At 36.9% G+C, this 24,355-nt stretch overlaps 1 protein-coding gene across 1 annotated transcript in view; it reads left to right on the plus strand.

The window, feature by feature from the left end:
• The window catches only part of CFAP47 (cilia and flagella associated protein 47), a 362,349-nt gene that overhangs the window by 274,622 nt on the left and 63,372 nt on the right, over positions 1 to 24,355 (plus strand). Inside the window, 2 exon segments of the mRNA XM_054819861.1 lie at positions 3,552 to 3,708; positions 14,701 to 14,796. Of these exon segments, the coding sequence (XP_054675836.1) occupies positions 3,552 to 3,708; positions 14,701 to 14,796 (253 nt within the window).

Consider the following 24,355-nt stretch of genomic DNA (forward strand, 5'->3'; position numbering starts at 1 on the left):
GTAATTTGTTCTGCTGTTTTTAACATCAGAAGACCGGCACTTTTTTAGCATTGTTACCTCTGAAATTAATTTCATCATGTTTTTTTCCCATTTTTTCATTTTTTACCTGATCTGAATTTTGGAAGGTCACACACTCGAAAAAGTGAGTTCTTCCTTTCAGTGTGTTTGAAAATGATTTTTACTTTGAGAATCTTAGAATTGTTTATATTTTTCTCTCTGAATATTCCTAATTTTAAATGAGACACAAGTACATAAAGAACCATGAGTCATCCACATGACTTACTAGCTGATTAAAAATTACAACTGGAAACAAACAAAAAAACATAATATGATGTAAATGATAATATTTCATCACATGAGCTGTAGTTGAATGAAACATTTTCTTTCTGTGCAGTTTCCTCTCTGTATTCTTTTTGGGCTTTCAGATATTCTAATACACTTTTGACCTGTGAATTACTCCAATTAAGTGTTACCAGGAGTTTTGAGTAGTGTTTTAAATAATACTGCAAAAGCAAATATTCTTTTGTATGAAGAAAACAAATAGTGAAGGAAGTGATGTGGCAATTTTTTTTCCTGATAAAGTATGTTGAACAGACAGGTTATTTGTAGCTGGTGGTAGCACAACATTTATTTTGAAGATCTCTCTTCTTAAATATTTATTAAGGATAAAAACAAGGAGACAGCAATTCTCATGTGAATAGTATATATCCAAGGCCAGTTCAAGAGGACAGAATGTCCTTATATTGTCTGGATCCTAATGGTACACAGAAATCTTATCTATATTTTAAAAAAAGAAAAAAATTCTTCACCAAATACAGAAACAATAAAACAATACAACAATTCTTTTAAACCTTTCAGGAACAAATTGAGCCCTGCCACCTGAATCTTGTCATCCAGTGCATCTCCTTTCAAGTAATGGCAAATCTCCAAGTTTTTATTTGTGGTCAACTTTAGTCAGTATCCCATCCTTCTAGCTGCTTTGTCCAGACCCCTTTAACCTTTTCAATATATTGGTATAACCTTTATAATTTCTTAGTGCTTTTTTATGCCTGAATCGTCTGAATTTTATAAATTTTCATTAATTTTCATTGCTACAGTCCTTACTAAATTAATCCCAGACTATTTTAGTTTGCTAATTGTTATACTGATAGCTGACTGTGAATATTTGCACAGATACAGATCAGAGCATTTAACGGTACTAAGTAATATTAGAGAGAAACTGAGCCCAATATTAGATCCTATCTTATATTATTTGCCTTCGGATTCTGTTTTGTTTTGGTTTTTTTTAAATCTTTTTTCCTCTTGATTTCTTGGACTGACCATACATGATCTCGAGCTCCATCACAAAATAAGTCAGTGAGGAACAGTAACTGCAGGTCAGGCAAGGCAGGCCTGTCCTATAATCTATATAATTTTTTGGTTGTTTTGTTTTATTTTCCAGACTGACCGCTAATTTTGTTTGGCTCCATCTTTAACTGCTCAGTCTGACAAAGTTAAGGTAAAAGTGCTCACGCTTGAAGTGATGGAGTTCAAAATGGCTCTGCTTGTTAATCACAAAAAACCAGTGGAAGCCCCAGTCTTTAATGTCCGTAGACCATGAGCCTGAGCCTTCAGCAATGAAGCTCAAACTTGATCTTTACAGCTCACCTGCACAAAATGTGAACATGGGCACTCCTCCCAGCCCTGCACTGTACCTCAGTGTAAAATTACTTACTATGAACACGGTGGTTCACACAAATTTGCAGTGGGCCTGGAAAGCATTGTTAGACTACTACTGCCTCATAACTTCCCTATTAAGAGTTTTGGGAAAAAAAACCCAAAAAATGTTACTGTGTTTGTAAGCAAGCACAAAGTATCAAGAACAAGACAGTGTAGACCACTAATAGCTTGACACATCTGGCTTTCTGAAAACATGGTCTTCTGTCATGCTCATGCCTGTCTTCCAGTCCTTCAAAATAAGCCTGCAAAGGGTACTCAAACTTTTGCTTACATTTAACTTCTTGAGGCCGATGTGGTAAGGAAGAACATGAGTCAGGAACACAAATGCTATGGCATGCTGGCTTGGTAATGGTTGGGCAGTGTCTTGTTGACTATGACCAGCAAAGGGGCTTCACCAAAGAGTTAGTCCTGGGTTGCTTCAGCCTTTGTAGAAGCAGCATTCGTCTTCCTGTCAGAATCTGAATATTCTATTTTTATATTTTTATATAATTTTCTATTTTTATATCCTGACTTTCAGTATTGGGTGGTCTTTACATGAGTATATAAACAGTTCTTCCTCTTTTTTTTTTTTTTTTTTAATTAAAATCCTTTGGCCTTGGATGACTTTTACCCAAAAATTTCATTCAGTAAGATTAAAATGTCTTTTTTTGTATTGAATTGAAAGTTTCTCTATAAAATGATAATAAACGCATGCAATTTTACTGTCCAAAGCCATTTTCTGAAGACATATGATATGCCATTTAATTTATCCCTGTTTATGCTGAGAAGTCTCAATGTATTAGTCACTTTTTACTGTAAGTATTTCCAGATTTGTTGTTAGATTTTTGAACCCTGTCTATTACAGATATTCCTTATTTTTTTCAGAAAGGCTATGCAGAAGTAAATGCAATATTTCAGATGATGAAAATAGTGTTTTGATTTTATTTATTATTTTGTATTCTCATTGTGATGCATACCTTTTTGAGTGATAATGAACAAAACAGATCAAAGGGTCACTTTGAGCAGTTTGTAATAAGCCTCAGATTTTAGTCTGTATTGTTATTATTTAAAGGCAGCAACATGAATGTACAAATTAAAAATTTTCCTTAAAATAATAGTAGTACCTTTTTATTAACCATTCACTTTTTTGCTACTTATTCACCTTTAAAGGTTCCATAATGAGTGGCATTTTTAACATCACTCTTTATAACCTTAAAGGAGTAAATGCAGGGCAGGCAACTCTTAAATGTAAAGCTGAAAAAACATATCAAAATTAACACATCAATTTAATTATATTTTCCTTTTTTTCTGCTCTGTGGTCATAGTCTATATCTACTAGTTCTTTCCAATCTTCTTGATTCTTCTCTATATAGTGGTTGATGTTTATTATCTTTGGAGTTAACAATTTTAGCTTTTTGTGTGATTCTACTGCTGTCCCATCAAAGAATTATTTTACTTCTTCGTCTTCTCACTTCATCTGCATTTGGGTTCTAATATATGTGCTTTGAATTGCCCTCTTGCAACCACCTACGTCTTTCCATTCACTACACTGCAAGCTCTGAGTAACTACATGGAAGTTAAATACTCTGTGCTCAGAGTAGCACAGAAGTTAAATGCAAAGAGGAGATGTAAACATCTCCCAGAGTGGAACTATTGGTTTCCAGATAGCAATACTTAGAGTAACATAGCAGCTTGAGGGAAGAAGAAAGAAAGAAAGAAAGAAAGTGTTAAACAGCAGTCCACTTACAACAGAAAAGAGAAATAGAACACAAGAAGAAAGAAGTACACAAAAGGCCTTAAAATGTACAGATCAGACTTGCCAAATAATACATAATGACACGTTTCATCTACAGCTTAAAGAGTGGATATTTTACCTTTCGGGGACTGGTCTTCCGCCTCAGGTGATGGAACCAACCAGCATAAGTGCATGCATTGGCCAGCGTTCTTCTGTCATCATATCCTTCAAAAATCCAACTCCTGAATACGTGGTGGTAGATGTCGTGCTGACAGGTACAGGGGTTTGAATTTTTTTGGGGTAGGGGGAGGAACTTAATCTCCTTGGGTTGCATTACAAGTGTGTGTGGAATGAGACTGTGTTTGCGTCATTCCATTTCCTGGCAACACAGATACTGTGTATCATTCATCTCCACCCTGAAAAGCTCTGTAGACTGTGCTCTGGAAGCTAAGAAATAGCGCAAACCTTTAACAACTGTTCACAGTAGACCTCTTAGGTCATACGGCCTCATGTATACATGCAGCTGGTTATTGGCTGTGGGCTGCACTGTAGCATTTAGGCAAGAGGAGACTCCTGGGGAGTGTTTTGGGAGATGTATGTCTAAGCCAAATAGCTAATGTTTTGTTTTGCTTTTGTTCCTCAGTTATTTTCCAAAATATTTAGTATTATTTTGTCAGATTCTATATAACTAAAGGAGTGAGTGAGAGCAAAACATTTGAGGTTTTTTTCTGATTGGCCTTCCAAGCAAGTATGTTTCAGCAGTATTTTCAAACATACTTTAAAAAATAAGGTAAGATCCAGAATTATCAAAGATCGCCAAGTCACCGTCCATACTGAAATTTCACAAATGCTGTAGAACTCAAGTTTGAAGTCCCAGATTCTCCTTGATGACTAAAATTTATGCAGCGAAAGAGTAAATTTCTCTCTGAGTGCAGCAGAGGGCTTTAGAAGTTTCTCTGAATCTCCACTTAGTCCAACATGTAGCATCAGAAAACAGGTGCTGAAGCACTTGCTGGCATCTACGTATAACAAAAATTGAAGATAAACCTTCCAGTGACCCCTTACACAGACCCCATGGATGGGAAAACAGAATAAAAAAATCAAACCTGTGCAAAGGTAAGTTTTAAGCCAGGTTTACACCCTTACACTATGATTTGGGATTTGTGGCACATAGAATAAGTGAAGAAATGTGACACTTGAAAAATGTAGATTCACATTTATTTGTTGCATTGAACTCTTGCTTTTCAATTACACCTTGTCATAGTTTAACCATACAACTGTTCACTCACTCACCCTCCTAAGTGGGATGGGGGCGAGAATTCAAAAGAAAAAGGTAAAATTCATGGGTTGAGATAAAGACAGTTTAATAGGACAGAAAAAGAAGATGATGATGATGATGATAATATAATATACAAAACAAGCGATGCACAGCACAATTGCTCACCATCTGTACCTGATACTCAGCTAGTTCCTGAGCCACACGCCTCCCAGCCAATCCCCCAGTTATATACAGAGCATGACATCATAAGGTATAGAATATCCCATAGGCCAGTTTGGGTCAGAGTTGTCCTGGCTGTGTGCCCTCCCAGCTTCTTGGGCACCCCCGGCCTTCTTGTTGAGAAGCTGAAAAGTCCTTGACTGCTTAGCAACAAGTAAAATATTAGTATGTTATCAACATCATTTTCATCCTAAATCCAAAACACAGCACTATACCAGCTGCTAGTAAGAAAATTTAACTATATCCCTGGTGAAAACCTGACAACCTTCTGAGATATGAATTAGAAATACAGAAATACAGCTTTGGCTGCATATACAGTTAATATATGCGGGATTTTGGAGATTCTTTTACCTAAATGATGCCTGGTCAAGAGCATTTTGGTCTCACGACTGAGTGCTCTATACTTTTGCTGACCAAGTTTTTTTGGCAGACTTTAGTGCAGTTTCCCATGTTTAACTGATAAAATATTTTCATTCATGACTGTTAGAAAATAAAGTTCCATTCATAAATGATCAGACCACTTCTGAGTTTCTGTTGATGTTCTCTTCTTGACAATAGTGAAGGAAGCAACTGCATGCAATGGATCCACCATTTACAGGCTAAGTAAATCATGGCCAGGATCTCAGGAACAGCGCCAGAGCTTACCTGCTGAGCAGGGGACCTGGCAGAGAGGGGAGCAGAGTTGTGTCCAGCTTCCACTTTTCTGGCACCTAGGCACCCTTAAGTGACAAGGACCATTGTAGATTGGGTCTGCACACAGTAACAGGGCAGTTGATGCAGCAGTTGGAATTCAGTGCACATACAGGAGGCTCAAAAGTGCTGCTCATACTAGAAAAGGATGTCTAAACATTGACAGCACACCACAAGAGCTGCTGCCAGGACCTTGATGTTGCAATCATTACTTCTGTAATCCAAATGGAAGTCCTGAGGGTGGATGCCGCAACCCTGGTCTGAGGCAGTCAGGAGTTCTTGAGGTTTCCTGCGGCACTGAGTTATGACCTCATCAGTTAGACGTGTGCTCTGGTAGACTTCCTGGAGTCCTAGATGCAGGAATTTTAATGCATCAAGGGTAATGAACAGGAGATTGACAGGATCTTTGCAGACACTCTGCAGAAACAAGAGCCAAGCCCTTCAAGGCTGAGCAGTTTGGTGTGACCAAGAGAAGACAGAAGCATCAGGAAGACACAGAGTCCCAGCAATGAGGAAGTCTCCATTTTCATCTGCAGGTGTTCATCTAAAGAATAAGTTCAGAGCTCTGGAACACAGGAAGAGGGGAAAAAAACTCCACTGAGGGGGGAAGAGTCTGGGCTGAGCATCTCGGGTCTTCAGATTAGAACCAGCACTATTAAACAGCAAGCAATGAGTGCTAGTGGTTGAAGTTTTCTTCCTCCATGGGACAAAGACCACCAATTTCCATAACAACATATCATCCCAGGATGTTTGCTGCTTTCCTGGAGCTCAAATCAGATGCTGTAGAAAAGATTGCCAAGGCTTATCTGACCTTGCAGTTGCTGTACCTTGCTGTTCATTCATATAGCAAATACATGGATCTAGACTCCATGTACAGCCAAAGAAACATTGAACAGATTGAAGGAGACTAGAAGGTTCTGTGGGCATTCTTTCCTCAAATATTTGTGCATACATTTGCACAGAACTTGGGCAGCAAACAGGAAAAACAGCAGCAATTCCAGGCCAGCTGCAAATCCGTAATGTGAGCACAGTCATGAAAAGAGTCAGTGACAGTGTGCACAGTTGGAGCATGGTTGTGGATGGGTGCAGGCTGTTTAGGAAGGGTAGAGAAAACAAATTCGGTCACTTGTATAGCTTAGGCTACCGTGACGATGAGATGACTCAGCTTATTCAAGTCTCTGTACACTAAAGTATAGAAGGGCACTCAGACCTGGACGAGTTTTGCAGAAAATTTATTAACAGCTCAGGAGTGATTACTTGGGAAGACTGAGAATTTCAGCAGAAGACCCGCTCAGTGATGCAGGCACCTTCTCAGTGAATAATGTACAAAAAGGAATCATGAGCTGCTGTGGATCCAGTGCAACATATGTGGGCTAAAGAAACACATCTTACATGTGGCACTAAGAGTTTATTAACAGTCTAATCTAAATCTTAGGTCTAATAAAAATACAAATGATGACATATTATCCAACTACCATGATGCTAGCAGTCAGGGAGCAGAAAGAACAGGCTGCTCCACAAAACAAAGTGAGACAGAAGCCAAAAGTGACAGCAAGACTGGCAGAGGCCTTTCAAACAAGGGTTGCAATCCCACAGTATCCAAACAAGAACATATCAGGTCTATGGCAATAACGAATTTCAGCCAATAGTCTAGTGACTGACAGCCAAGTCCACAGTGAGAAGGCGAGTCTGTGATCAAGCCAGGAAATCAAGTAGGCTAGGCTTGGCAAGGTGTATGGCCAGAGACAGCATACCTAGACATAGCTTGGGCAAGGACCAACAGCAGGACCCTGAGTTTCAATGTAATTCAAGCCAGTGGGTGGAGGCCCCAGATGCTACTCACTCACAATTTAGCTGTTTTCACAGAAGTCTGACACCAGATTGTACAGTTGCACTGTATCAGAGCAGATCTTGAATACAGGCGGCTGTGGCCTTGTGTGTGGAGAAGAGGTTACAGATAATTTCAGCGAAGGATGGTTATTGGCTGGACAGATAAATTAGCATACATTGCTGAACTCAGGGCCCTGACCACTAATACTTTTAGTCCCAATTATCCAATTAATACTAATTGCTGCTAACTGATATACACAAATCTCATATCTACCTTGTATTTCTTCACAGTAAATTATCAGAGAGAGTCATCAACATCCTAGGTTCTTCACTGGGAAGGAAATGTTGATAAAATGTCAATTTCTTCCTTCTCAGTCTTGGATCCACTTGGTATTATTTTTATATATTTCCAAAAGAATCTGTTGCTACACTTGATTTCTTGTTAGTCCCCAGGTTTAGTTCTACAATGACCCCAATGTTTTGCTAGGTCTTTACCATATTTTGTATGATTTATTTAGGGTAATAGCACAGAATTACACATCGCTAAGGTGAAGCTGAAAAATAAATAAGGTAGCAGCTGGCACTTCAGCTATGTGGTATTACAGCTAAAATAGCTCAAGTCCATCATGGTGTGACAAGTCCCTGATGGTTTGTACTGTTGACTTAATATAAAGCCCCATGGCTTGTTACTAGCAGTGGCAATAACATATTCCCTTGCACTACACCTAGATGAGGTGGAAGGAAGAAAAGGTAACAAAAGGCGAATATAAAAGTACCATGAGCATACTTACCAAAAAAATCAGGAAGGCCAAAGCCCATCAGGTGTGAAGACTAACAGGGAAAGAAAGTATAGACTCACAAGTAGATGTGCTAGTTGCATAAGGAAGCTTAGGGAAAATGGAGATACTTCCATTGATGGATGGGGCGCAGGGAGAATCAACTAGTTATGAACAATGCAGAAAAGGCTGAAGTGCTCAATGGTTGTTTTTTTGGTGTTTTTTTTTTTTTTTTGCCTTAGTCTTTGCAAGCAAAATTTGCTTCCAAAGTACGTACTTGGTTTGAAAGGGAGATAAGTAGCTCACAGGGGAGCAACAGGCTGTGGACTCCTTAGAGCAGCTGGATGTATTCAGATCCACAAGTCCAGATGAAATTCACAGAGTGATAAAAGAGTTGGCCAACATGATTGTGAGGTTGTGGTCTTCCATGAAAATTCATGCTGATCAGGATATGTTTCTCTTGACTGGCAAAAGGCTATGTTATTTCCTCCTTTTAAAAATAATAGAAGGACAACTTAGGGAGTGATGGGTTGATCAGCCTCACCTCAGCCCCTGATAGGATCACTGGACACATCCTTTTGTGGTCTGTGTAGCCCATGAATTGCACATCCTCTTGCAGTCCATTTCCAAGCACATGAAGGTCAAGAAGGTAATCAGGAGTAGTCAAATGGATTTGTTAAGTGCAAATCATGATTCACTAACATGATTTCCTTCTATACAGAAATGAGTGATTATGCAAATGAGGGAGGAGCAGTGGATGTAATATACCATCATTTAATAAGACTTTTGTTACTGTTTCCTGTAGCATTCTTTGGAAGCTAAGGAAGTCTAGGCTTCATGAACAGACTGCTGAGTGGGTTGAAACTTGGCTGATCTATTGCTCTCAAATGATAGTGACAAATGTCTTGACAGTCAGCTGCTGGCTGGTAATGAGTGTAGTACCCCAGGGGTCAGCACGGGGGCCCATGTTATTCAAGACCTTTATTAACGACGTGGATGATGACAGAGAGTGTAATGTAAATTAGGCAAAATGGCTGACATGATGAATGGTAGAGCTTTGGTTCAGAGGTACCTTGATAAATGGTTGGTATACCTCTTTTTTGAATTGCTCTTGTTCATTGACTCATCATCCCTGGAGCAGCTGAAGATACAGTCAACTTTTACATTGTTAGTAATGCAACTTTCCTTCTAAAATGTTAAACCTTTGTATTTTCCCCTCTCATTCCATCTACCCTTTGTGCTTATCTTAGCTCAGACACTTATAGAAGCACTGTGAATTACTACGTGTGCAACCCACCCTACTTGACCAGGAAGTAACTGATTATATAATCTCATGAAGTGTAGGCGTGTATTACGTCCGCGGTAACAAGGTTCCCATTGCATCTCATGGAGTGCAGCATGCTTTATTCTAGTGTAAAGTGCAAGCTGGTATTCTGATTTGTACAACAACAAGAGCAATTATGAGAAGCAAACTGCTTGGCTTGTTGAGCATAAATCTAGTGCCGGATAGCGCAGTTCACTACTCTGATACTGCTAAGTATTATTTGTAAGAAAGCTAATCTAATGTGCTATTCACAAAATCATGGAAAAGAAGAGTCAAATTTATCCACAATGTAATTGCATTAGAAATTATTCATAGAGCTTAAATATTGGAACTAAAACCTAGTGAATTGTGATATTCTGAGAAACATTAGCAGAACCTGCATTGTTCAAGTATATTAATGAAAATATAGTCATCTTTCTAACTATAGAGCATTAATTTGTCCCAGGGTGATTTTCAGTAATAGAGACAGTTCAGAGGCAACCGGCTTAGACAGTGAAAGACTGATATTGAGTTTTATGCATCAGAAGTTTTCAGTCTTTTTTCTTTAAACATAAGTAGACCTGACATGATGATGATCTAATGTTTCTGTGATCTGTGGAATTATGAAAAGTTTTCTTTGAAAAAAACAAATTGTGTACTATGATCCTTATGGAAGTAAAACCATACTTGTCCTTTAAAAGCCGTCTTGAATTTGTTAATCAGCTTAGTATGTAATACTCTAATTCAGTTGCTGCTGGTGACCTGTAAATAATGTTTGCTTGTTTTTAATCACAATAAGATTATGCACACTGAGTTATGCATTCAAACTGTCTTTAGATGTGGTTGTGAATGCTATGATTTGCTCTCTGTAGGAGTATTTACTGTAATTCCTATTTCCTCTTTCCAGAGGAAGAGAAATCTAGTCTTATAAACAAAGTCATAGAGGCATAAGTTCAGCTGAGTATTTCTGGCCCTTACATATCCTGGGAAATAATTTCCATAATGGCCTATATATTTAGTTGAACTTTCATGTTCTCAAGTCATAGTTTACCTGGAAATGAAGCAAATAGTATTTTAATATACTAACTTTGATATTGTATATACCATGGCAATGCAGATATGTTAGCCCAGTGTACAGTAAAAGCTAATTAACTTGGGTTTTTTCAACATTAAGAATGAATTTCCCATCCCACAAGGCTAATCGGTCTGGTGAGAAAGTTATCCTACTATGGGTACATTACTTCTAGTACACATCTTTTCCTACCAAGAACTGAACTTTGGTAGTTCTGAACTTGCTTTTCCACAAATTCCTCCCCCCTCCTCCCCATTGCCCCCCCCCCCCCCCGTTTGTTTTGCTTGTATCCATTTGTTAATGAGACATCCAAAACTGAACATTATTTCAAGACCATTTACAGTCCTAAGTTATGGAGAGGACCATATCTCTTACCTACGCTGTGATAATCTACACTTTATTTTAGTGTGTTTTAACATGAAGAACCTATTTTTGCCCTAGGATCTTTCGCAGCAGTGCAAGAACACACTTAGGAAAGTACAAGCTAATTAGGAATGACAGTAATATTACTTCAGACATAGCAATAATAACCCTCCATCTGAAATAGTTCAACACAAACATTTGAGTCTGAAATAGAAAGTAGTCTTAATTTATTCCTTAAAGAGGGACAGCCTAGTCATTCTTAAAACCTGTTTTTTCCTGAAAAATGTTAATCCAAAGAATAGAAATGATCCTGCTAGCAGGTAACTCAAATTCACAGAAAGTTTTGAATCCATCTCTGAGAACAGCACTTAAAACTGTAGGTTTAGTGATATAAACCAGTATATATATATATCTATATATAAAAGTTACTAGCATTTTGAAACCTCTTAGGTGATATTTTAGCATTAAAGAAAGTTACTGGAATGCCTTCCTTTATTTAATCTTATGCTGAACTCGTTATGCTTATTGCTGGTGTTATTGGAGGCCAGAGAGAGGGCAGAATGGGGAAATCAACATAAAGTAGCAAGTCAGAAGGCAGAATGAAATGTTTGATTGATCTTAATCTTTACAAATTGTGTTTCAGATCATTTGCCACTTTCTTAATTAAGAGTGGTAACAATGAAAATAGGGCATCTCAATTAAAGTGTACAAGCAATAAACATCAACATTTATAGATTTACTTACTGCTTTAAAGATTACAGTTACTTGTTTTCAAGTAACATTCCTTAGGCAGTTTCTGCCCTAGATAGATGTGAAATTATGTTTAGAATTGCATAATTCAGGAATTAAAATAGAAATTAATTTGGAATTGTCATATCTGGACCATTACTGAAGCTGTTATTTGCATTTCTGAAGCTTTCTCAAACCCAAGAGCATTATTCCTCAGAAATGGTTCTTTCTGTGAATTTTGGCTGATATTGTAGCACAATCTGTCCTTTATTTTGGATAATTGTAGAGCAAGTAGAACTACCCACCATCTGATTATTTGTGATGAAGGGATGAAATCTCGGACCTCCTAAAACTTATGGAATTTAATAGCAATAAGTTTGCTTCCCAGGATTTAGATACATATCTGTGGCTTAAGTCTGCAGCTCTTATTCACATAAGCATTCATAGCTACATTAAGAATATTCATGGGAGTAATGTTTGACAGCAGGTAATTTTCCCCAATATGAACCAATGATCAGAGCTACAGAGTATGCAAACTCCTGTTACAGATGGTTTAGCGACCATTTGTACTAGTTCAGCTGTTTCAAGTTGAATGTTGCTGCTCTTCTATAAATATCATTGTATAATTTCTCTGCTATGACTTTGTGGAAGCAACTAAACTGATATAAATAATTGATACTACTGAAATCTCCAGCATAAACCAGACCCCACAGAGTTCACCTGTATAAGAATTGTCCCTAAGCATTAGTGGTTCATTAGTACCTATAATTCTTTATTTTGGTTGACATGGATAATTTAATTTCATGTTTTCAATGGGTCAAATGTATTTCGAAGTTACAGGAAAAAAGTGCAACTCTCTTTTAGAGGATATGCACTTCAAAATTTGAAGGGCCATGATCAAATAAAAGAGTAAAGCTACAGTGGTAATTAGGAATTGGATAAGGGAGGTAAATAGATTTCTCTCTGGAATCTAGTGTTATCTGTGTTATCAAACCTGGTATCTGTGGCACTGTGTAAGATCGCTTTTGGGAGGGGCGTGTGCACAGTCACGTTAAAATAGCTGTCTCATGTTGTTGATTATTAAAACTTATCTTATTTCCAAAATAAGGTTGCATGCAGTGTAGCTTGTCCATGTCTTTTTCCACACAAAGATTTCCGAACTAGGATTGCCACTTTTTAAATGTGCCTTGCAAAATGTTTTCAAACTGTTTTCTGACTTTATTATGCAACTGAACTAACTACTCAAAGCAAGTCTGCTACTAACAGTTATTTTTCTTTCAGGCAAAATACATTGGACATAAGTATTATTGCCTATATTTAAGTCACTGTTAGAATGAAGTAATACAAATGTGAAGAAATCTATTATTTGCAAATCAGTTTTGAATGTGGATAAGCAGTTTATAATAAAAGTGCTAACATCCCTTTGTGCTGATTGTGGCATAATTCAAACTGTGACATTAGCTACCAATTAAAAAAATAATGTGCAATGTATAAATGAAGATCTGAACTGATAAATACATTTTTCAAACATCACAAAGCATAATCTAGTGCTTTTAATTTTACACAGTGAAATTATTTTTCAGAGGAAAAAAAAAAAAGAAAAAGATTTCCGCATATTAGTTAACTAGTTCTGTGAAAATTACTTTTTAGCTGAATATGTAGATGGATATAAAGAAGAAATAAATAACAGATATTTAAAACTTTGGAAAACTCTTCTAGTAGGGAAAATTTATAGTATTCCGCTTGTTTGCATCACGGACAAAAAAATAGAAAAGAATTCCTTCAGAATAATTAGCATTGTGGGGAAAGATTTCACAACAGCCTTGTTTCTGCCATTGCAGTGTCTCAGGTCAAGAAGGATGGCAATATAGTTGCTTTATTGATATATTAAAATAATTGTGTAGGCTTTTCTTATGCACTCATCTTTTAAAATTTGGAAAGGGTCCTTCAATTCTTTAAGTATTTCCCTATAGATTGCAAATTTCATCTTAAACTTCTAAGCTGGTTTCCAAAGCCTGAAACTTTGTTCTTGAGCTGAAATAATTCTGAGCCTGTTTCTCTTCTCACAAGAACCAAGAAGGTTGATATTTTCAGGATATTTTCTTTGCTTTCCTGAACATCTTTGCTCATTGTTCTGTTCCTTAAGGCTATTTTAACTTTGTTCTCTAACCCCAAATGATGGTCTTCCCCCAGCTGTTTGATGCACTCCTGTGCATCATATCTTTCTGTCAGCAGTTTATCATTCAGTGCTGCTACCCTTTAATATGACGTGTTATTCAGATATGGTCTATCTGTTGGGCTCAGATTCTTGGAGTTAACTGCTAGATGTATTCCCTACAAGGCATTTCCTGCAAGTGTCAATTCATGTAGCAAGACACCTTTGGCTGCTTGAACAGCTCCAAAACCCATTTATAAAATTGGACTTCAAACCAGTTTTTCTGATCTCATTTTTCATTTATCCACAACATTGACAGTAATCAGTGAAAACAATCAAAATAATGTCTAAATTCTCTGTCTCTGTGAAGTAACCTGTTAGTTGATCTGGTAACGTCATCAAGAAAACAATTCTTGTCTGCTACTGTTGCAGTACTGCTGGTCCTGAACCTGTCTCTCTCAAGCCTTCTCTTACGTGTTTCATATCACCATGAACCTTCTTGGCCATTTGATTTTTTTTTTATCTAGAAAACAGTTTCTTTTGTAACCTCTAGATCTTATTTAACTGAAAACATTTTAAACTCTGTTTTTTTTTTTTTCTTGATGGCGTGTTATTTTAATTCTATTTAAGGAGATCTCCATAATGTATCTATACTTTTCTTCATCACAGTGAGGAAAATACTGAGAGAACCTTTAAGCAAAGGGTAAAAAAAAGGCCCATGTCCTTCCATTTGAGAATATATTTTTTTAAAACCTCTGTCTAGGAAGCTACTTTATTAGGGAAATTGTTCAATCAGTTTTGACTTCCAAATTAGTTTCCCTGAATGTTTTGGTTTTTTTTTCCCTCCCCAGATCAAGAGCAGTCCAGTTGTCATTTCGATGTATCTGTCCTATCCAAGTCCACCAGTAAGGAATCTGTTTTCCATCTTCTGCTTAAACAGCCACGAGGTATGTAATTTCTTGAGTCCTACTTTTTTACAAGGTGTGATCTTTTATGGCCCCTGAAATCTAGAGCGTGTATAAAATTTTGTGTTTTGATGAGTGCAAATCATCAGTTGATGTGTTGAATCTGGCTTCTTGTGGAAACAAGAATTAGCCTCATGTCAATGAAGTTTGTTTGTTTTACTTAAAATAAATAAGTAAGTAATATTCAGAGGTGCATCCAGTAAACTCCTCTGAAGTGTGTATTGTTCATTTTTTGACAGTTATTTTTCCCTCACTCCTGCAATGATTTTCTTGGACTTTTGAAATATGATTTCTTTTATAAATAATGTCTTACTGTCAAAGCACAAATTTCATGTGTGATTCGAAAGAGATGATTATGTGTAAAAGAAACAAGAGGGATGCTACTGACCTCATAATAGGTGCTACAATATGATCTAAAAAGGGTGAAGGAACCCATATACTAATGCAGTCTTGATGTATTCCTAGGAAAGACTTTGAATTAAGAGATTAAATCCAAATAAATATAGACTGTCAAGATGAGCAACACCACTATAAAAATGTTTGTGAAATACTAGGTAGAAAAGCTGCAATTGTTAAAAGTCTTCATTAAATTTAAATTGAAAGGCTTCTTAAAAGGGTTTTTTTAATGAGGAATTGTATGTTTTTGTAATTAGTGCAAATGAATACACTTGAAAAGTAATCTTTTAAATATATTTAAACTATTATCAATACTTATTTTATCAATTTATCCTGTAACAAGTCACAGTTTCCTAAAACCTGAAGTACCAGACAGGAAAATCATGTAATAGCTAAGAAATTTCTTTTTAAAATTTTTTTTCCTAGTTTTCTAGTTTTTCTCCTAGGAGAAAAGAAAGAGGTAAGAAATTCCTAAAATAAATGAATTAAACATTTATAACGGCTTTTAATTTTTACTGAATTAACAGAAAACAAAATAGGAAATAGACTTCACAATTATTTGGTTCTAGATATGCTTCTCTTTCTCTTCAGATTTGTCAGTCCTTTCAACTGTTTGGGGTTTGTTTGTTTGTTTTTTCCCTAAGACAGTTTTTCTGCTGCAAATTACTATTTTCTGTATTTTCCTATGTTGTTCCTGACAATTTCAAATGTGAAAATAAAATCTAGAAACTATAAACCTGAACTATCTGGAAATAATTAAATTATTTGGTTTATTTTTTGAATTAAATTTTAGATGATATTGCTGGTCACGTTTGATCTGAGATAGGATAGGAAAGGAGTGAATTACCTTTAGTGTTGTAATTATACCAAAATGTGTTTATGACTTTTATATTAATTGATTTATTTGATTTATCTAGTGCTATGGTAAAGCTTGGATTACCACAGAATTAGCATATTTTACTCATTACAAGTTTTTCATTGCTGAAGTATAGGAGATAGGTAGATTTCTGTATTTACACATATTATTTAAATATTTTTCTGTATAATTTATTTTTATAGATTTCTTCTCAGATATGCTTTCTAATTTCAAAACATACAGATAAATTATTCATATCTCGAATTATTTACCAAGGGAAGTAGTTTTCCCTGCTAGTATCCCACACAAATGTATGTGTGAGCATCCATTTCATGTTAATATAGATATCAGAATAAGCCATATAATTTTCCTTGAAGAAATGGTATCTATCTCAAATTAAAGACCTGAGTTAGAAAAATTAAATGAGGGTGACTTGTTTTCAATTCCATTCAAAAATTTGCCATATAATGTGATTTTTCTGAAGAGATACTTGCCACTCCTTTATTTTGTAAAGGATGTTGCAGACCTTGCTGTTCCCAGCAAGAAACTGTTTTTGTTCTCTCTCCTTGAAGCTTACTATAGCTCAACAATATTTCTGGGTGATATAGAAAGAAGGCTTTAGAGGAAAAAGAAGATGTAGGAATTGATCTGGACGTCATATCATTTTCTATTTGTACATTTTACACAGGCATATATAAAAGTTATAACTGTTGTCATGAGATTATATTTATTTTTTTCACAGAAGGAGTGAGGAACTGTCCAAAGCAATCTGATTCACGTACATAGTAAAACTGACAGAGCAATCACTTGACAGAAATATTGGAGCAGCAAAGCAGTCTTTATATATTGTACTTTACACTACTTATTCTTTTGTATCTTGAATATTTTCATGATGTAAATCTTCTGCTCTGAGGATTCTGCAGCCTAATCTCCCTTGTTGAGAGGCCATAAGACCAGTGAATGCATGCTTTTTTTTTTTTTTTTTTTTTTTTTTTTAGCACCTGGTCTCACTCACAAGTCAGGGACAGTGGAGTCATGTTAAGAATCGTTTTTATGGAAAGACTCTGTACTTCTTTTTCCCTACACTGAACAGTAGATGCAGTGTAGATTAGATGCAGGTGTTACTGCTTTACCACTGTTCCCTATAATGAAGAAAGAATACTTTGAAAACATGTTGGAACCAAATATTCTTCTTAGTAGGCTTGCTGGAATATAATTGTGAGATCATTTTATGAGCAACATTTATACTTGTGGGAAAACTGTGTTTGCAGCTAATTAATAACTTGTTTTTTTCCTCACTGCCTCTAAAAACTGAAGGGAGAAATCCAGAAATAGTGAGATAGGCTGAGAATCCTGGAATAATTTTTTCATCATACTTTTACAAAAAAGAGAAAATACTAGTCATGGTGTGAAATTGTTACTCATGGTAGACTATCCTTTTTTCCTGCCTTGGCTTCAGAGTAGCAATGTAAGTCTTCTGGACTGCTGGGTGCTGTTTCCCAGTAACACAGACTGCATCACTTCATCCGGTCCTAATAGTGAAGCTATGATCACGTTTTGCATTTAACCTCCACTCATGGCATTTTATGGTTTAGCTGCTTTTCCAGGTGGTCAATAAGCCTGCCTGTTGTGAGCAACTTGGTGCCTCCTCAAACAAGAACAGTAAACAGGGCAGTTAGCTGAACCTAGTTTTTTAGACATCTCTCTCCACATTTCATTTTATATTCTAAAGCTGTCATGTCACCTCTTCCATGTTCATCTCTTTTCCCTTTTTACTGAGATCTCTATGATCAGTTATTTAATTTTGCCTTCTAACTTTGTTGTAGTGTAAAATACATGTATTTATTAACTCTCACAAGCACATTAGGAAAGAAAGATAAAATATATTCCATAAATGTATACACCGTCAGGGAGACATTTTCCAAAAAGCTGCCTGCAGTGTTAAACCACTTTGATGGCAATCAGATTTGAGATGTTAAAATTCTGTGTATGCACTTTGGAAGCATGTTACTATTATAGTTTCATATTTTATTCAACAATATTTGAGAAGGCATTTTAGTGTACTTTTTAAATCATGTACAGTCCACTATGCTTATAGATAATTTGGCTTTTAAACTAATTTTACCTAAGAAATGGCATAAATTTTGTTCAGAGCCTTAGGCCATTTCCCTAAAATGTTGAATTTCAAGACTTAATTCTTTAATTCTGTACTTATTTGCATCTGCTTTTTTCTTCCAGTAATTCTGCATGTACAATCCAGTTTTATTTGTGATTGCTTTCAAAGACCGAAAAACAATGAAACTAATATACTCGACTTTCCTGGTTGTCTTAGTTCCTAGGAAGACTGTCTCTTTTATAATACTTTCATTATCACAAAATGACTTGAAGAGCTAGAAGAAAAGAGCCGTGAGAAATAGTTCTCTGTTCTAGCAGACTATTTTGAAAAGATGTTGGAAAATGTTAAGCTCTCTTTCCTTTTCCATGTTTTAACTGCATTCTCTGACCATGGTTTGGTCACTCACAACAAACAGAAATAATTTTACACTTTATAACTTACATCAGAGGTTGTATAAGAAAGTAGTCAATATTCATATAATGGATTCTGTAGGAAAGGGACATTCAAGTGATAAAAAAGACTGAACAACCTGGTAGATATGCAATACTATCCTATTTTTATCTTCATAAATGGTTATTAATAATGAAATTAACTAGCAAAGACACACACACCCCCATACACTGAGACCTCACTGCAAATCAAAATGAAATAAGTTACAATAATTAGTAGATTCACTTAAAAAAAAAAGTGTTTTCCTTCTTTTCAGGGTTTCAGATTCAACATTTCCTTCTTTTTGGCACACATTTTCACAGGAAAACTGAAGGAATTAGAGTTCCATTGAAATGCTGGTGGATTCAGGTGCCAGATTTCCTTTGAGCTTCCTTAGTCTAAGTATTTTCCTGTTATATCTATTCAAGTCTTCCTTCTTTGCAATGAACTTTTGCTACTTTTCTTCAGTTTTTATTTTCTTTCATTAATGTTATTGCCTTCCCTGCATTTTCACCTTTTGAAACTATCAAGTTTCACTTTTCTGAGCAAAACTGTTCAACAGATGTACTGTTCACCTGAGTAGTTCATAAGCTGTGGTACATTAATTACTTGTGTTACACAGACTCATTGAGGAATTATGCAGCCTAGTGTCAAGACAAAAGCTACCTCTGTCAGTGAGAGTGACCTCTAATGCCCATGGTGCACATGCTAGCATATGGAAGAACAAAGTTAATAATTCTTGATTTAGAATTTCTTGAAAATCTTCTAGATAGTGTAAATACCTGGATTTATTTGTGAGGAAGATTTTAAACTTTAATATAAAGAGATGACTGACTGACTGTGTGGTGGCCACAATAAATAATACTGAATTTGAGCACCTAATTTAGGAAAATATTTTTAAAATTATGTAAAACTACGTAGAGGAGGTTGAATTGAACCTAGGCTGCTCTGAAACTTAGGGTTGAGGTTGTTGCTTTGAATTTTCTCTTCCCCTGCTGGCCCTGTTACTGACCAAAGAGCTCTACAACATGCTGTCATGGGTCCGTTAACTGTTCCAAGACTGAGTACCATTTATGCAGAAGGCTTTGCAGGTAGCTGTCAGACAGCTGTCTGACTCTTCATGTCTAGGACCATGGGACTGGTAGGTTGGTTTCATCATAGATGGAGAAGGAATGAGGACAGAAAGGAATGGAGGCAAGGAGCAGGCAGGCAGTCTTCTGAAGTCAACCACCAGTGGTTCCCACTGGTACTGTTCCTCAAGCTGTGGGTACATTCAGCTCACAGTACTGCAACTCATCTTTTCTTTCTACTCTACTGCCTCTCTTTTTTTGGGAAAGGGCACAGTTTGGTAGATCAGGTTTTCCCTTTTAGTGTCCCCATTTTTTACCCTACTTCTGTTCTGCTCCTGAGATGCTATTAGGGCTGGCTTCCTGGGATCCAGGATTAACTCCTGGTCCAAGTCAGTGCACAAAGGTAGGTTTAACTCCAGTTCTGGTATGTTATTACGAGTATAGGACAGTGGCTGGCTGATTGCAGACTGCATCTAGATGGAGAGTTACTGGTTGTTGGATACCTAGTAGAAAAATTTATGGGTCCTCAGCACCAGTCTGACAGAGAGAGGTTTACCGGGATACAATGGGCCATATCCCATTGTAGATTGGTGGAGGTCCCTTACTGATGGAGGCCCTATAGAGCTGGTGGTCTGTCAATCAGGAGCTTCATGAGAATATTGTGATACCATCTTCACTGGAATCATCCTTCGAGTGAGAGACCTACCTTTCCTCCACTTTTGGGTTATGATATTCCTTCCTCGCTGGATTACTTTTGGGGTAGGCATCTTTTGCTGTGCACAAAGAGACTTTGCAAACAAGATTTATGCAATTTTAGAATACACGGCTCTGTTTTATTGGCTAATACATGCAGTAGTTAACTAGGACTAACATGCTGCTAGGCTAGGTATTAATATGGTCAGTATTCCCAGTGAGACACGGGATATATCTTTGTTGCCCAGGTTGTCATCAGTGATTTGGGGACAGGTCAGCCTCCACTGCTTCTTGGAATGGATTGATCCATGATGTTGCTGAGTTTCCACCTTCTGATCCTTTTTTTTCACAGAGTTTTTATATCTTTTAATTTCAGTAGTTTCCTACTGAGCCCTTGAGCTGCTACTACCATTCTGTCTGCTTTTACATTTCTTTTCTTGTCTTGGCAGGCTTAGATATTTTCTCACACCTTACCAATTTTCTCAGTAGAATCAATCCAAAGTTGTGGTGCTGTGCTGCACCTAATTAGGCTTTGCATCATAGGCAGGTGAACTGCTACTCTGAAGATTACATATGCCTTTGAAGAAATTATTGTTTATGCTCACCACAAAATAGCAGCCTTTTTGAACACAGTGTATGCAAGACAGAATGACTTTCTTGACCATCTTTGGACATCATTTGCCTATCTGTATGACTATTACCTTCTTTAAACATTCAGCTAGCTTTTTTCCTTGTTCTGTTATCTCTGAAGTGCCATCATGGCACTCAGAAGCTTGTACAGATGTAGATTTGCTTTGTGAAGTTTCCAGCAGAAGGGAAAGCATGGGACCCCTTTCTACTTCATGTATATGGCAGTTTTCTGGTTGTCAAATCACCCTGGCTTACCTCTCTCAACCAGGTGAAACCATTATAAAAGAGCAGTATTCTCATGTTATAGCTGAAAGAGAAGCATGCTCTTTTAAAGAGGGTGTCAGTACTGATGACATGGCAACACGAGTGATGCAGTCTAAGTCATATTTGTCTCCAGAGAGATATGTTGATAAAGTCAATGCATTCCAGCTGGTGGCATTCTTGAGTGCAGGTTGTCTCTACTGTCAGCATGGGAAACCTTGGAGAGCTCTCTAAAGCCACAGCACATCTAAGACTTTCCTCACATGGACAAAATCAGTAATCAATAGGGACATTTTTGTGTCATATTTTAAGGCACTCCTGCAAAATTCCTGTGTGAATGAATAGTTGGGGAATCTGCGCTCAAAAATTTTCTTACAGGAAAGCCTAGTTAGAGGCAGTGGGAATTGCAGTGTTAATGAATGATATGCTTTTCAGCAGTGAAACAGGTGTGCTCAGTATATTGGTACATCAAAACATGAAATATTCTAAAACAATGATCAATAAAACTTAAAGGTTTTCCTTTGAACTTTTCTGGGATGTCTTCAGGCCGTATTTTATATATGTTTACAGGGCCTGTTATATGCGCTCTTTTTAACTTTGAGTTTTACTTTCTTTACAAATTATATGGTGTGGATATATCTTTACGTGTTTTTGCAAATCCAGGCAACTGTTTTAGTGAAAAAACTTAAAGTTAATGAAGTGAAAGGCAGCACTGTAATAAGCAGAAAGTCTCTGTTACTGTTATTTTAAAAACAATCCCTTGAATTGAAGGAGTAGAACAGTACATTCCCTTGACTATATAGGGAAATAATTTATCTACTTCAGCATGCTCTCCTGATGTTGCAAAAGGAGAGGAAGAAAGATATTCAGGATGCAAGTAAAAGAAGGGAATACATCAGAAACCCGTCTTTTGCATAGTCTCATGCAAATCTACATAGGACTTCCCATGTGGATTTATCACGGAAAACAGATTTTCAGGCTATAATTGCCTCATAGATTTAAGCTAGGCCACGCAATAGGTTTCATCAGAATCTCATGGTTTGTTACTGAACATCCAGAGTATAGTACTTCAGAGCATTTAAACTATGCAAATCAGCCTCAGGGGAGGCTGTTATTTCACAACATCTTAGCCTATTTCTCTATTTAAAAATATCTGCTGTGTTTTAGAACTTGATAAGAAATTATCTCCTTTCAATTTCAATAGAGCTAGAAAATGAAAAGACGATTAACTCTGACTTAGAATAGCACATTGCCACTAATCTATTTGATAACAGCTGTGGATGGACAAGATGGAACCAGAATGTGTCCTTGGATAAGACAGAACTACTTGTTTCCTCCCCTCCCCTTTTCCTAGTTCTTATTTCTATTCTTCACCTGTTTAGGTAATAAAGCCAGTGAAAACTCCAGAGACAGAGATTTGTTTCATTTTATAAATTAATCAGTGCATCTATGTCTAGCTCTAAATTTGCTATAAAAAATTATCTGCAATAATCTTTTGTTTCCAGCTGGGAAATTGCCAGCAGTATCAAAAGAGTTGTTTCTTGAGGAGCAGAACCAAAGAAGCTTATCCATTTCTCCTGTCCTCCTCTGCTCTTGGATAATCACAGCATGTGTCTGTCTCCCATTAATTAATCTGTCCAAGACCCTCCCAGGTCCATGATCCACCCCAAATATACACTAAAGACTATGTTTCCCCCTTCCCTAAACTAGCTAGTAATTTCCTGATTGAGAGCTACAATTGTTGAGTCTGCTGTAGCATTCCTTCATTGAAGGTTCTAAGTTAACTTTCCTTGTCTATCCAGCTGTTGAATTCCACAAAGCATTGAAGGAGTGTTGGAGATCTATGTTTAACTTCACTGAAAGTGGACAGAAGACTGAAAAAGAAACAAACAAAAAAACCCCCACCTGACTGGTATTGATATTAATAGTGAAGTGTATGGAAAGATGGAAAAATTGCATAGATCTTTTTTTCCAAAAGAATAGGCTGAAAACAATTACAGAGTTCTTGAAAACATTACCTTAACATATTGTATTTTTAAATTAGAAGGTATGTGTAGGAAAGAAATCGAACCTTTTGTGTAAGGACATGTGGAGATGGAAGGTCATGATAAAATTTGATGTTTTTCACAAGATGGTCTGAGGGGTTGAGGGGAAGAAGAGCTAGTTGCTTTAAACTTTAATGTCTTTTTTTGGTTTTAATTGCTATATTCTGTTCAGGAGAGAAGAGACAATTTAAACTTACCTTATTAAGTAATTGTCTGGGGCAGAGATTTATTTTAAAGCATAAATGCTAGAAGGCGGTATTGAAACTGATCTTTCAACCTTGAAGTTTTATGCCTTAAGAGTGCTTGATAATTACAGTGTTGAGTTAATGTTTTTTTTTCTTACACTGAGTTTTTCTAGAGCTTTTTTGTAAAATATTTTCATTGATTTTTCTTTTTTCTTTTTTTCATTTGGTCAATGAAGAATGGGTCACAAACATAAGACAAAAGCTAAGGGAAAGTCAAATTCCATCTACAGTATACATTAGGTAGGTAAACAACAATTTTTACCCACAGTGGTAACACAGTTCTTAGAATCGCAGAATCACAGAGTCATAGAATGGTTTGAGTTGGAAGGGACCTCAAAGATCATCTAGTTCCAACCCCCCTGCCATGGGCAGGGACACCCTCTACTAGACCGCGTTGCCCAAAGCCCCATCCAACCTGACCTTGAACACTTCCAGGGATGGGGCCTCCACAACCTCTCTGGGCAACCTGTTCCAGTGCCTCACCACTCTAACAGTAAAGAATTTCTTTCTAACATCTCATCTAAATCGACCCTCCTCCAGCTTAAACCCATTACCCCTTGTCCTGTCACTACACTCCCTGATAAACAGTCCCTCACCATCTTTTCTGTAGGCCCCTTCAGGTACTGGAAGGCTGCTGTAAGGTCTCTCTGGAGCCTTCTTTTCTCCAGGCTGAACAATCCCAACACTCTCAGCCTGTCCTCATAGGAGAGGTGCTCCAGCCCTCTGGTCATCTTTGTGGCCTTCCTTTGGACTTTCTCCAACAGCTCCATGTCCTTCGTATGTTGGGGACCCCAGAGCTG

Source organism: Grus americana, chromosome 1 (assembly GCF_028858705.1).
Source record: "Grus americana isolate bGruAme1 chromosome 1, bGruAme1.mat, whole genome shotgun sequence".
Taxonomy (NCBI): Eukaryota; Metazoa; Chordata; class Aves; order Gruiformes; family Gruidae; genus Grus; species Grus americana.